General features: G+C 39.4%; 1 protein-coding gene across 11 annotated transcripts in view; it reads right to left on the reverse strand.

The window, feature by feature from the left end:
* Window positions 1-15,740, reverse strand: part of ubr4 (ubiquitin protein ligase E3 component n-recognin 4) — a 166,950-nt gene that overhangs the window by 12,938 nt on the left and 138,272 nt on the right. For all 11 annotated transcript variants that reach the window (XM_052039092.1, XM_052039094.1, XM_052039091.1 and 8 more), the window contains 10 exons: window positions 13,572-13,693; window positions 12,199-12,396; window positions 11,349-11,429; window positions 11,005-11,092; window positions 10,708-10,835; window positions 4,422-4,529; window positions 3,832-3,951; window positions 1,848-2,038; window positions 1,297-1,470; window positions 1,007-1,106 (listed from right to left, as the gene is read on the reverse strand). In XM_052039092.1, the coding sequence (XP_051895052.1) occupies window positions 1,007-1,106; window positions 1,297-1,470; window positions 1,848-2,038; window positions 3,832-3,951; window positions 4,422-4,529; window positions 10,708-10,835; window positions 11,005-11,092; window positions 11,349-11,429; window positions 12,199-12,396; window positions 13,572-13,693 (1,310 nt within the window). The remainder of the gene's footprint in view (window positions 1-1,006; window positions 1,107-1,296; window positions 1,471-1,847; window positions 2,039-3,831; window positions 3,952-4,421; window positions 4,530-10,707; window positions 10,836-11,004; window positions 11,093-11,348; window positions 11,430-12,198; window positions 12,397-13,571; window positions 13,694-15,740) is intronic.

Below are 15,740 nucleotides of genomic sequence, written 5' to 3' on the forward strand. Positions count from 1 at the left end.
TCCACCTTGACAAGTTGTGAAATTAAATTCCATAATCCTGTTCACTAGCACCTTGTCATTAGATTTTGGTAGCCAACCATTTCCATTTCTGTTGAGACCCATCACTTTCCATTCTTCAACAACTCTTTTGCTATTATAATAATGAGAATTCTCTTACGGTTCCTTATTCAAAGCTGAAATGATATCAGTTTAATTACTAAAGATAAAAACAAATTTGAACAAGTTCTGTGTGTCTTGTCTCATATCCTGGTGAACTTGAGCTAGGGAGAGGGGAGGGAAGAATCCAATCAGCCCATTCTTCAGCCACTCTAATTCTCCCGCAATTCATTCTCTTTCTCCTTGTACGGGCCCTTCTAGGGCTTCGTTGACAACTTATGAAAATTGTCCAAAACTGATAGGAATTAAATCTAGATCCTATTAAGGATCACGATTCTCCACTTAATACTTTATTTTCTGCTTTCAAATACTCAAGGCAATCGACTAAGTGTATCAAGATGGCGGAACAGCAAGTACAAGAGCAGGTAAGTAGGGATGTTGATGAAATGGACTGAACAACATAAATAGCAGGAGTAGGCTATCTGGCCCATCAAGCCTGCTCTGCCATTCAAATAAGGTCATGGCTGATCTGGCTGTGGACTCCTACCTGCCTTTTCCCCATAACCCTTAATTCCCCTACTATGCAAAAATCTATCTAACTGTGTCTTAAATATATTTAATGAGGTAGTCTCTACTGCTTCCCTGGGCAGAGAATTCCACAGATTCACTACTCTCTGGGAAAAGCAGTTTCTCCTCATCTCCATCCTAAATCTATTCCCCTGAATCTTGAAGCTATATCCCCCTAGTTCTAGTCTCACCTACCAGTGGAAACAGCCTTCCTGCCTCTATCTTTTCTATCCCTTTCATAATTTTATATGTTTCTGTAAGATCCCCTCTCATTCTTCCGAATTCCAGCGAGTATAGTTCCAGGCAATTCAATTTCTTCCTGAAGACAGAGAAAGAAACTTACTTGCGTGGGGGGGTGCTGCATAGCCAGTCCCCGCAGCAGGCGAAGAATAAAAGGAAGAGATGGTTTTGCTAAGAACTTCTTCCACACATCTGCATCAAGACTGTAAATACATAACAGCATACATGTTAAGATCTGGAAATAGAGTGGGCTTCCAAATATCGTACAATTCTATGATGTACATCTTCCTCCTGTGTATACAAAAACCCATTAACTTTGACCCCAATATTTTCTACAAAACAATTGGTTACATAACTAAAACAAACAATTGGTACTGTTGAAATTAATCTCACTTCTTGGCACTTGGAATATGCTTCCGGATGTATTCTAAAGCATTCTGGGTGATTCCCTTCTGCAGGATAAGTTCCTTCAGTTGATGTCCATTGCTATTGTTTTTGATGCCTCCAGCGATTTTACAGAAACAATCCAGGAAAACTTTGTCATCTGTGTTATGCTCTTCATCATATCTAAGAACAGGACAAGAATGGAATAAAGGAGCAGGAAGCCCATGAGTATAACTACCACAGAAGAAAAGCTGAGAAAGTGACAAAATGTAATGCTATGTCTAATGCTCAAATTTGCAAAAGAGTCTTTGTTAAATCACACACGCCAATATCAACATGTGTATTTAAATATTTCAGCAGATTAAATATCTTATTCATGTCACTTCCAAATCAAAAGAGCAAAAGCACTGACAAGATGAATTAAGCTCCCACTCCATAAAAATTGTAAGTGAATTCTGTTAGTTATTTAGGCTCTATGAAAGGCAGTTGGTTGTAGTGTATGACTCTAGGTTGTTCACATGTTTAGTACCACAAATCAAAGTTGAGTCTTGGTCACTTACTTGTCAAAATTACAGTAAGGCTTAAATCGATCAACTAGAATCTGCATTTTCTCCAATTCTCCGAAGGACAAGTATGGGATAATGCGCAGCAATCCTTGGAGTACGCTTGGATTGGAACGGACAAATGTTGAAGTTATCTGGTCCAATAACATCACTAATTGATCTTTGTCTCCTGTTAGTAGCAGGTTACCCTGATTGCAAAATAATAGTTTTAATGACAAAAATTTAATTACACACAAGATGGTTCAATGATTAGAGTGAGGGTATTATTATCAGCTCTAAGGGTATACAGAAATTATAAAAGCACAGAACATGTTCATGTATCATCTGCATCATGTTCCTTAACAGCCTTGATGATGAACCGGGTGCTCTGGTTTCCTCCCACATTCCAAAGACGTACAGGTTAGGAAGTTGTGGGCACGCTATGTTGGCACTGGAAGCGTGGCAACACTTGCGGGCTGCCCCCAGAACACTACGCAAAAGATGCATTTCACTGTGTTTCGATGTACATGTGATTAATAAAGATATCTTCTGATGAATTTTGAAGTTAACTTTATTTGCTTTGTCTTTTCCCTGCTGTACCCGAGGGAAATTATTATCAACCCTTTCCTTTTCATTCTTCCCTAGCTAATATCAACCTGAGGCATTGAATAATGCTCTCTATGTACACTGTTGCCACCAAGCTTTTACATTTTCATCTCCTTCCAACAACAATTACTTAATATTTCCAACAGACATTACAAGCTGAAAGAATCAAAATTTCTTCCAATTTAATACAGACCCACCAAGGCTATGCTTTTTGACCTACATCAGCTCCCATTTGCTTTTACCCTTAACCCCACTAACCTGCCATATTATTTCATGTAAAGTATTGTGGTGGGGCACCTCACTGTTACCTGGAGCATGTTTCACTTCTCCATTAAGTCACCATTCAAGCTTCATTCCATTCTTCAGAATATTGATCATCTCCACCTTGATCTCTCCTCAGTGACACCAGGTTAATTTTACCTTCCATAATTTACGTTCTCCACTGGCTTCACTGCCCAGCTGCCCCAACTCCATCCTCTACTAAACTGCCATTAAGCATGGCCTTATTTGTTCAGTTCTCTGAGATTCCGTTACCTTAATGGCCCACTGGCTTTCTGTATCCCGAAACACAGTTTAAGACATTTATCCACACCTTCCCCATTTCCTTAACCACACCCCTCCTTAGTGACCGCCTTCAGTCCCACATTTCCATTCACACCCTATGTTCCTTTAGTCAACCACTACTGGCTGACTTCTTAACCATGATGAAAGTGACCTCCTAAACCCATGACTTTCCCTATTAAGAAAGAAAAGGACATGTGATTCATGGGAAAGTCATCACATACACCATTTTAACTTGGACCTACAGTATATCACCATTCTCTCCCATTTTACCATCCCTATATTGGAGTCCTCGAGTCCAAACCCTAGGACTCCCTATTCATAAGCATCTTGGAAGTCACCACTGTCCACACTGATTCAAGATGGTAGTCTACCATCATGTTCAAGTCAACCAGTTGTACACAATTAATGCTGACATCACCAGCAGCACCCTTGTCACAAGAATGAATAAAAAGTGAAATGAGTCTTGCAAATATATTGATAGGCTACTACACTTTGTGGTGAAGGGGAAGGCAAAAATTATAGACACACCAGCCTCAACCAGTGCTCACACTTGCAATTCTCCCATGAACCAGTGGAGCATAATCGGGTTTTTGCAAAGGGCATCAACAGCAACTGGAGTGCCATTTCTGGATATCCCAGATGAGTTCAGTTTTACTGCCTCAATGCTGCTGAGACATGCATAAACAGAGCAGACTTTATGTCCTGCGTTCTAGTTATTCACTCTTCACTTGTATAGAGTTCTCTATATCTCTCTTTAGCTCCATTCATTATATTCTCCACATTCAAGCTAAAAGAAAATGTTTGATCTTGAGAACCTGAAACATATACACACCCTGTCCTCGGTCAGTGGCTCTGCATTTGCTTCATCTAGAATTATCTCCATGATGCTCAGCACTTGTTCAGCAATAGTTGCACCCCCACTATCTTTACTTTCCTGTTCAGCCAGCAATGCCTGTATAAAAAACAATGACGCATTAAACAACAAAACCCAGTAACACATCAGTTCCATTATCAAATCTGAAATACTGAACAAACTGTGTTTCTGGTTATTCAAACAACAATAGATTTTCAACTTAGGGCCTGCTAATTCCAAAAAACCCATTATGGTATCAGACCTTTTTTATATATCAGTCAGGGATCACGAACACATTGTCTTGAGTATTCTGATTTCTGCACTCTGACAATTCTAATATTTGAATCGATCTATGTGAATAATTAATGCTTTCCCAACAACAGATTTGCTTGTTTAGAATAGTCAATCCTTTTTCAAAAGATAAACCAGAAGGAGCCTGGAAACTTGTCACTAATTGCAGTCTCCCACAGGGAAAGAACAGCTATGGGAAGACAGATGGTCTCAGCAGCTAGTTGCTAGAGAAGTAATGATGAGCCTATATAAGTTTACAATACTTCCACTTGACTTACCAGGTTGAGTGTCCCCAGCATTACATTGAGTGGGTTCATCTCTGGTTTAATCAGTTGTTGTCGATTCACCTTCACCTTTACACAATAACTGAACAGCTTCAGCAGCACCTAGAGAGGAGAGGAAAACCAACATGGTCATACTATACTTGACTTATTTTTGAACATGTAACTTTGTACTGAGCTGATGAATTTCAAATACCATTTAAACCAGTCTGGTAAATACTGTGAGAGGTATCAAATAAATAGGGATGGTCTTTTTTAAATGGCATGTATTCTCTGAATAACTACATCAAATTCATTCAGGGAAATCATGCACTAGGGATGCTCATTTGATGCCCCAACTTTCATCTGGTCTATATAATACGCTGCAAGATCAATGTTGTTACTGGGACGGGAGACATATGTGGAGAATGTGTCTTTTTTTATTCATCTGGTATCCTCCACACTTTAAGAAAAGCACAAAAAAATAAGAAACAAATCTTTGTTGGGATAGAAGTGCTGGGTCCATAGACATATGGTGTGAACATTATCATCGATAGTTGTCAAACCTCCAGATAGGGATTCAACAGATCCTATTGATTGGCACTTGGTTTAGTAATATGCAAGCATAACCAGTTGACTTGGGACTGGAACACTAGAATTCCTATCCAAGGGGCGGCAGCAATACTTAAAATGTACATGGAATAGCCATGTTTACATTGCAGTGACAAGAATACAGTAGAGGTCAGGTGCCTGTCAAATGGTTCATCTCTCAGTCTTCCCACCAAGTTAGGAGTGTGCTGGGATACTCACTAATCACTTGGATTGATATAACAGCATTACTCAGGAGGTGCAACACTATTCAAAAAAAGCAGTCCATTTGATTGAGCCCTCTTCTAATGGAACCTACATCTACACTCTTCACCATTAATGCACAGTGAATCCAGTATGAATTTTCTTAACAGTATGCTCAGCAACTCACCGAGATTACTTCCAATTGCTCCACCACCTCCAATACCAAGAACAAGAGCAGCATCATAGAATGAAATCAACATCATAGAATCATACAGCACGGAAACAGGCCCATGTTCATGCTGGCCATCATACACCTATCTATATTAACTCCATTTTCCAGCACCTGTCCTGTAGCCTTCTATGTATGGCATTTCAGGCATTCATCTACATACTTCTTAAACATTGTGATAATACCTGCCTCCACTACCCCCTCAGGCAGTGCATTCCAGATTTCCTCTACTCTTTGCGTGGGAAAAAATAATTTCCCTACCACTGACATTAAATTCACAGGCCAATAATTACCTGTCTTATCTCTGCTGCCTTTCCTGCACAAAGGTACTGCCATCTAGCTCATCTGACCACCAGCAATGTTCTCCCTTTCCTCCCATGATAGCCCAGGATACATCTAATCAGGTCCTGGGAATTTAAGCCTGCTAAAACATCTAATACCTCCTTTTTTGATGGTAGTTTCTTCCAGAAGTCCAACCTTCCCCTTTCCTGAATTCTCCTACAACAACGTACTTTTTCTCAGTGAATACAGATGAGAAGCATTCACTGATGACCTCACCAATATCCTCCAGCTCATGCAGATTGCCACTTTGTCCCTAATTGGCTCTACTCTTTCCCATTTTTGGTGGGCCCTACCAAATTATCTTAATCCCAATAGTTAGCAAACCATGAGGATATTGGACCCATTCTGGTTTGGGTGCAATCCATCCAACTTGTCCAGGTTTCACCTTCCCCAGAAATGGCCCCAGTGATCCAAAAATCTTCACAGGATCCCTTCTTCTGCACCTTTTCTTCAGTCAAACATTCATCCATTTTATCCTTTAATTCCTATACTTGCTGGCATGCAACACCAGAAGTAATGCAGAGTTTACAACCTTAATTTGCGCTGGTTCTTATTCTGTTACCTTGCTCCCCAAATTCAAGTTGCAGAATAATAACAACATAACTAACATGAGACCATATCCCTCACGTTGGTTATGTTGGCACCAACATGAATCATGGCCTCTGAATATTTACCCTCCCCCTTTAGAATGCCCAGAAACCATTCTGTGACATCCTTGACCCCGACATTAGGGAGGCAACACACCACACTGGATTCAGGTATATGGTCATAGAAGCTCCTGTCCATTTCCCTCCCAACTGGGTCATAGAGTCATACAGCACAGAAAGAAGTCCTTTGGCTCATTGAGTCCATGCTGACCATCAAGCACCAATTTACGCAATCTATTTTATTTTCTTCATATTCCCATCAACTCCCTCACACAGTGGGGGTAATTTACAGCCAATTAACCTACAAACCTGCACGTCTTTAAGAAATGGCAAGGGACCAAAGCACCTGGAGGAAACCTACAAGGAAAACTCCACACAGACAGCAACAGAGGTGAGTATTGAAGATGGGTCACTGGACTGCGAGGCAGCAGCTCTATCACCCCCAAGTCTCCTAGCACTCTTGCTCCTCCCTTTTTATACAGCTGAGACACTCACAGTGCTGTGATCTTGACTATACTCCCCAGAGGAACATTGAACCCATTGTTTTCCATTACCTCTCCCAGTCACACACCATCCAGACTGTGATTCACTTCTTCGTTATCGTTTTATCAAAATCCTGGAATTCCCTCTCCAGTAGCCTGCCACAATGATAGCATCAACTTTTGAGAAACTTGGGATGACCAATGAATGCAGCTTTGCCGATGTCAGCAAAATCACATGAACGAATAAAGAGAAAATGTTTACTATCCATTTCTATCACTGCAATGACTTTGGGATCCCCACAGCTGCAACCCTCCCTCTAAGTATAAGATGTGGAGAAAACAAAATACTGCTTGACATTTCTTGACAAGGGTTGGTTCTATGATTGCAATAACATAGCGATTTCATGAAAACAATGCCGTAGTTTCAAATAGTTTTCTACTAACGTATAACAAAATATTAGAAGCAGCCTCCCATATAGTCATTCAGTTTACTGAAGGTAACCACTGATTTCGGAGAACGATACATCACAACCTCATGTCTGAGGTTTTTTTAACTATGAAAATTGATGAAGGCAGTACAGTAGACATGGTTTACATGGACTTCAGTAAGGCTATTGACAAGGACCCGCATAGTAGGCTGGTCCAGAAGGTTAAGGCCCAAAGGATCCAAGGCGTATTGGCAAACTGGATCCAAAATTGGTTTGGGGAAGGGGGAAGTGGTTCTTGTGTGTTCTTCCTGACTGGAAGCCTGTAACAAATGATGTATTAAAGGGATTGGTGCTGGCTCTTTTGTTGTTTGTCATGTATGTAATTGACTCAGCTGGTCTGATGAGCGAGTTTGCAGATGACACAAAAATTGCTGGAGTCAAAAACAGCAAAGGTGGCTGTCTAAGGATACAGCGGGACACAGATCAGCTGCAAAGTTAGGCAGGGAGGTGGCAGACGGAATTTAATCTGGACAAGTGTGAGGTAATGCGCTTTGGAAGATCAAATTCTGGCAGGACATATAGTGGCAAGGCAGGTACTTTAGAAGTGCTGATGTACAGAGAGGCCTTGGGGGTGTAAGTGCATAGCTCGTTGAAAGTGCGAGCTATGGGGCATGCTTGCCTTCAAAGGCTGAGGCATTGAGTGTTAGAGTTAGGACATCATGTTGCAGCTGTACAAAACATTGGTTAGACTGCATTTGGAGCTTTGTATACAGTTCTGGTCGCCACACTACAGGAAGGAAGTGGTAGCAATTGAGAGTGTGTGGAAGCAGTTCACCAGAATGTTGCTTGGAACAGAGGGCTGTAGTTACAAGGAGAGATCGGATTGGCTGAGTTTATTCTCACTGTAATGTAGAAGGCTGAGGAGAGACCTTAGAGAGGTTTATAAAATTACAAGAAACGTAGGATAAATAGTCAGAGTCTTTTACCACTCAGCAGAGTCTAGAACTAAGGTGACGTTTAAGGTGAAAGGGGAAAAATTTCAAGGAGATCTCAAGGGGAAGTTTTTCCCACGCAGAGGATGGTGATTATCTGGAACGAGCTGCCAGAGCAGGTGATAAAGGCAGATACAATTACAACAATTAAAAGGCATTTGAACAGGTACTTAAAAGGAAAGGCATAGAGGGGACAGGTCTAATGTGGACAAATGGGATTAGTGTAGAAAGGCATCACAGTCAGCATGGACAAGGTGGGCCGAAAGGACCCAATTCTGACCTGTACTATTCAATAAAATCCCATTCTTTAGTACTCCATTAGCCTGTTCTGATGCTTTCAGAAAGCAGCTTTTGTTTGTCCAAAATTCTCTTTTAATAGTGTGCAATTATACAGTTCCCATGGGAATTAAATTGGCACAACACACTGATTTGCTCCAGTTCAAGAAATGTACAATCCTGCTGCTATACTGAGGCTGTCTGGTCAGCCTTAGAAGGTGTATATCTCAGTCAAACCAAATTCAATGCACAACAAAGTTACGCATGGGTGACAGGAATGTAATTATGGCCAGGAGCAATTTTAAAGTGCTGATTAGCAAAATACTTTGTAAAATTCTTGGCAGATCCAATTTCACATGGGGTCATGAAATACCATCCTAATAATGGCCAACAGCAGCTTAGTCATTTTGCTCTGAACATGGGAAAGTAGTAATCCGAGGCCTGATCAATATCAGGCAACTTTTTACAAATCTAGAATTAAGCACCTGTAAATTCTAACTACAAGGTTATGTGAACAGCAACATACAATGGAAACTAAACACCTGCAGGAACTTTAGTCCCTGTAAAGACAATGCTGGGAGCAGAGAACAATAATGTGTTAAGGGGAGTGTGGGAACAGAGGCCGCAGTAAGTCAGGTGTCAAACCATTAGGATTTCCTTACTACCGGATAGTGGATTATCAGAGTTTTCCTGTACTCTCATATCATTCGAGTAAATGTTCTCTTCACCCCACCTCCAAGAACTTGGTATCCTTCCTGGAGTATCCAGATTTGAACACAATATTGTAACTAGGCTTAAATAGTGAATTATAAAAGCTTAGCATAACTTCATTGGTTTTGTGCTTTTCAGCCTCTTTTCATTAATGAAAAGGTCTCTGATGCCTTTTTAAGAGCTTGTCTTGCTGTCAAAGATTTAAGTATAACCCCAGATGTCGCTGTTCCTACATCTGTTGTAAAGTTAATGTTGCTTATCATTTTCCTTGCTTTGCAGTAATTTGCATCCGCCAAGTATTATTTTGTATCTCTCCTGAAGCCTGTCACCATCATCCCCACTGCTTACCACATTTTATGTAGCCTGCAACAATAAGGGCCAAGAATTTGCAAGAGTGGCAAGACTCCTGTGTCTGCTGTTGTTTTGCACAGTTGTATATACATTGTGCAATTCCCTCAATGAGAATATGCTGGATAAAGCTGCTGCAATCCTCAGTGATGAGACCCTGCATGGCAGCAGATTCTTCCATCAGTGGGTGTAAACAGGGCAAGGGGAGAGCGGGAGTGAAGAGGAAAGGGAACAAGTTTTGCTTAAAGCTAGAAAAAACCCTGACAACTGGCTAAGCTCCATGGCCTAGGTAATACTCAAAGCTGTTAATAACATAAAATGAAAATCTTGAAAAAAATTCAAATAAGCTCAAACAATTAAAATAAATCTAGAGATTCTAATATCATAATTCCTTGCAGCTTTCTCTTCTATTGAAATCAATGGAGAAGAATCTTTACATCAAGTTCAAAGTGGCATGTTGTTCAAGTTGATTCCGAGCCATAATTCTGAGTGGTGAAGAATTGCTGAAACTGCACTTTATTCTGAATTCTGACGTCAAGATCCCAGGGACAAAACACCAGCAAACAAGCAGCAACAAATCTTAGGTTTTTATGCTCTTGCACACATGCAAAAATCCCAAATTAGCTGGCATTCCAAAGTCCAGGTGGTTCTTGTGGAAAGGAGTTGTGGTCCTGCTCCTGTCAACTGGGAGATGCCACTAAGTTTACCAGGTTCTTTGTTCAAAGGACATGGAAGCTTAATAGCTGATTCAAGCACTAAACTGTGGAAGAATACAAGCTAACATTTTACTAGCGTTTGTCATTAAAAATGTCTGGAAGAGAAGATGTCAGTGTTTCATATGGTCAGCTACAATCCCAGCCAGGCCATCCTGCTTTGGAGGTGGAGCAATTTGGAGAGAACAGAGGAAACAAAAATGTTTAAAATAAGATTGAGGAAGAACAAAAAGTTAACAGCAGCAAAATGCAATTCAAATAAATTGATGCCTGGACCAAGTTTAAATGTTTGTCTGGTACAGCTAGAAACTATTATTTCAAAAAACACCAACTCCGATACTCACAGTTAAAAGGTGACGTCCTTGCTTAAAGTCTTTGATTCCAGCCAATCTGGTTAGCATACATTCGAGGCCACCACATTGGGCCATTACCCCTGCCATTTTATACACTTCCTCCTCATCCTCTTCCTCATCTACGAAGAAAGAATAATCAAAGTAACAGCAACTACTGTAGTCATAGTGGACATTTATTCTTTGGTGCAGGAGAAATCTTCAATGATTTAGAACTTGACTTGGGTTAAGAGGCAGTGACTGAAAACACGGCAAGTGCAACAGTTATCTGTGTAATTGAGACGTTCTTACCTGTAGTTGAATCCAACGATTCAATGAACTCCTCAGTTGCATCTCCTAGAAGCCCTCGCATTCGATAGATTATACGCATTGGTTCCCCCTGTGCAACATTCATACATATTAGTTACTGAATAAACACTTTGAATTAAGAGCAGTTATTCTTGATACAAACATTAATCATACATACTAGTCTATTGTCAATTTTTTCAACTTATTTTAACTGATCCATTCAGATCTACCCAACAATTCCCCTCTCAACAGTAGCAGCCAATGTTTAATTTAATGGATAACAGCTTGATGTCTTTATTTGGAATCCATTTCATGTACTACTCGCAATGTTGGTGATCTGCACTCACCTCATTAGCAGGACACCAGACCTTTTTATATACCTCAGCTACAGGCAGATCCAAGCTGATGATTTTATTATTTACTAGGAGCTGGAAAGAAAACCAGTCATTAAAATATTGCATTTACTAAATACAATACATGCCATAAGCTTTCAGCATAACCAAAAATCTACATCAAACTCTCTAATTGACATAAGCTGATTGAAAACCTTACTCTGTCAAAAGTAAAGTTAAATTAATCCAGAAGTGGAGCTTGTCATTAAAAGTGGCTGGAAAAGAAGATGTTATTGGTGTTTCACATTGCTGGCTATAATCCCAGCTGGGCCATCCTGCTTTGAGGGGTAGAGGAGGAGTGATAATGCGGAAAAAACAAAAAAAAAATGTTTAAAATAACTTTGGGGAAGAGCAAAACAAAATGATCAGCATCAATTATTCAAATAAATTAATGGAACTGAAGAAATATTTGGGACACTGAAATATCACTTCTACTATTGTGCTGGCTACTTATATCACTAAAGACAAGATCAACAAAAAGGGAACACAACAACCTTTAGGGTACATCCTATTCTGACTTGTTCATACCTCTCCATTTCCTTTATCGCATCTTGAAATTCTCTATGTTAACGTCACTCTGGGCGAATTTTACTGCAGGGACTGTAGTTCAAACTGGCTCATCGCCATCACCTCAAGTAACTAGATACGAGAAATAAATTCACCCTTGCCCAAATCTACAGAATAAATTTTAGAAGTACTATAGAGTTACAATCTTGAATTTACAACACAAGTGTTCTGAGCGTTAATAATGAGGACTTTGTTGAAGCCAGGACACCAGTTTTTCTGTTTCTATATTGATTCATACCTCCATCCCACTGTCATCTTCTAGCAGTGCTACAAGGTCACAGTCTTGACAAATCTTGTTCTTAATGTCTCTCATGAGAGGTCCAATACCAGGCTCATTGCTGCTGTAGGGATTTCCTGGCATTCTGCCTTGAAGGAAATCTTCTTGCTGTGGATCCTTTTCCAAGGTCACAAAGAATTCTGTCACTTCATTTTCCTCCTGCCAAGAAAGCAGACCTATTGAGAAAGACGTTCATCCTTATTTTTGATTTAACAATATTGAACAACACCAACCTCAGAATTATCTCACAAGAAAAAATGTTGTGTCCACCTTTAAGGAAACTTACCAAAACATTTCTTCATCACCATTGAGCTCTTCCTCCCTTTCGCATAAAGCTGAAGTTCCCTCCACTGAGCCATCCTGAACTCTTCCAATCATAATCACTATGTTCCACATCCAACCTCCCCCTAACAATTATCAAAAGATTAATCAGATTGCTAACAATCTGAATGCCCGATTTGACTGCAAGTTCAACTTCTGATCCTACATCCGCTCCAACACCAAGATTTCTTTCTTGAATCTCCATTTTATCTTTGTCTCCATACATATCTGAGGCCTCCATAGGATTAATCTTCCTTATTTTCAGTCTTTCATCACTATCAACTTTGTATCCTAACACCCCCCCCCCCCCAAACAAAGTTCATGATCACTTGAAATCTATGCTTGGGAATTCTTTCTTTAAATAACTTTCAGTTCCTTCACCTCTTTTTAAGACATTTCCTCAGAACCAACCTTGTTAAACGAGGTCCCTCCTTTTATCATCTCCTTTGACTCAGCATCTCTTTTTCTCCTTATTTTTGTTAACAAAGGAACTGGACACTTTACTATACAGCATGTTACACTAATATTGTTCTTAGCTCCTCCTATGATATGCTACTTGGTTAAGCATGTGTAACCTTAGCACACCGTAGAAACGTATATAATTCTTACAGCTCAAAGTGGCAGAGACTCCTCAGTTAACATTGCACATTTCACAAAGATGTCTGAATGCAAATTACAAAAAAAAAGTTGGAACATAAAGATAATGAATTAATTGAAAGAATAAAGCCTTTAATAGAAGTAAAATTAGGCTAAATGGTGTGAATAAGCTTCTCATATACAGCACCGGAGTGCACAATTCCCTTACAAAAGTAAACAGATAAATGTTGCCTTTACAACACCATGTTCATCCTGAGAAGAAGTATAAAGATTGTTGATGTGATCCCTTTTAGGTATGGTCAATCTTTGGCTGGTACCGAATAAGGTCTGTTTTGTTATAATATAGCTCATTCGTACGGCAACCTAGTAGTGTGCAGAACCAAGTCCACTTATTTTCACTATTCCTTTGTACTTACTGGGTAGATAATGCTGCACAGCCGCTCAAAGATGAAGACTGGTGTTCGGTAATCATCAAGACTGTATCGCTTAGCAGTTTCAATGCAGACAGCCATGAATGCCTTTGTTTCCGATTCTGTGCCTACAGAAATGTGCGCATTAAAGTCTGATAAGCACTATAGGTAGATAACATCTTCACTCCTAGAAGTAACTGGGCCTAAAATTTTATTAAAAGCTTGAACCTATGCATATCTAACCTGAAATGCCAGCTATATAAACAACTTTACAATATTCTAGTCTACATTAACATCGGAGAAACAGCAACCATTTAACAAGAGACAAAGGCCAGAAAAAATTTGTAACAACTACTTGTCAGACTTCATTTAGGTATCAGCAGAATATATAAAAAGATAGCACAGATAAAGGTAATTCCGGTGTTTGGTGGAAACACACTTTTGATCTCTGTTCTGTTCCTTGTGTACTCTATTGATTATGTGGGTGACCTGTTTTCTGAAGCAATAGAATGAGTTTTCTGGAAGTGAATACTTTGCATTGGTTTGATAGCCAATCAAACCTTTGAAAAAAAATCACCAGATGTCGACTGTGCAGGAAGAGAGAGTCACCAGGCTGCAATACCTAGAAACAGAGGCAATTTCCGATCAGCCTCTAGGCCACCATCAAGATCATTAAGGCAGACAAGCAGGTGTTTTCATTGCGGGAATAAAAGCCCCAGGAAACAGGTTAGCACCTATCTGTCATCATAAGGGACAGAACATCTCAGTGGTAAAGTATCTTAAGACTGAAGGATCTTAATGTTGAGTGCCATATAGTTATCAAAAATGGCTGGATAAAGGCACTTAAGACATAGCTAGAAACATGCTATGGAAGGGAAAAGCTCGAATTCATGAGACTCAGCAAGCAGTATTGTTGGCTGGCCCTATTAAATAAAAGAATGAGTTAAAGACAGGAAAAGAAAAGGACCTTAGCCCAGAAAGTCATTAGAGTTGGCATGGGTTGAGCCAAGGAATAATGAAAGGCACAAAATCCTGTGTGTGAGTAGTTACAGCCCATTAATAGTACTCATTATACTGGACAGAGTATAAAAAGCGATGCTAAAATCATGAGGAAATCTCAATATTCACATTGTTCGGGCAATTCAATTAGAGGATGATTCATGGACTGCATTTTAGACAGCTTTCTGGAATGATAGACCAAGCAAACAGTAAGGGAGTAAGTTATTTTAGATGTAGTACTGTGGAATGTGACAGGATTAATTAATTAGCAAACAATAATAGTAAATAATACTCTCTAGAAGAGTACTCAATGAAGGTATTTCAAATTAAGTTTGATATTGAAATGGTTCAGGACTGAAACAAGGATGTGAAATTTAAACAGAAGTTAGCTACAGAAGTATGAAAGGCAAATTGTCAGATATACTGACAAATTGGAGTCCAGGATTTGATTACAGGTAGGTAATGAACACATTTAAGAAATAATTTATTATTAAAACATTTTAATTCTCACGAGGAATAAAAACCGTACTAGGAAAGCGAGGTAAACATGGCTAACAAATTTTTTTAAGAATCAGATTAAAAGGTTTGAAATGTTGCTGAAAAAAGACGCAAGACTTTTGGAAGGGCTTATGACTTTCTGGAAAAGACTTATGGAAGGGCTTCATAAATCAGCAAATGATCAGAAAGAAATTGAGTAACTCAACAGAGGGGAATAATGACAGCAAACTAACATGAAATACAATAACAGGCTAACAGATTTTACAAATAAGCATAAGTGGAAAAGCGTCAGTAAATGTGAGCCCCTTAGAGGCCGAGGTACGAGAAACTAAAGATAATAAGGAAATATAGCTAATAGTTAAAACAAGCAATTGGTATCTATCAGTCAAATGTACAAAGTTCATACCAGAAACTGCAGGGAACCAAGAGACCTAAGAGAGCGAGCAGCTTAAAATAATAATTTCTAATAAAGTTCTGAAAAGATTACCCAAACGAAAGGCTGACAAATCCTTTTGACCTGATGGTATACACTTCAGAGTTTTAGAGGAAGTGACTGCATTAATTTTCTAGGATTATCTAGATTCCAAAACTGTCTCTTTGGATTGGATGGTGGAAAATATAACTATGATGTTCAGGAATAGAGGGAGAGAGAAAAGGGAATCATTAGCTAATTATTGT

The sequence above is a fragment of the Pristis pectinata genome, chromosome 26 (assembly GCF_009764475.1).
Source record: "Pristis pectinata isolate sPriPec2 chromosome 26, sPriPec2.1.pri, whole genome shotgun sequence".
NCBI classification, from domain to species: Eukaryota; Metazoa; Chordata; class Chondrichthyes; order Rhinopristiformes; family Pristidae; genus Pristis; species Pristis pectinata.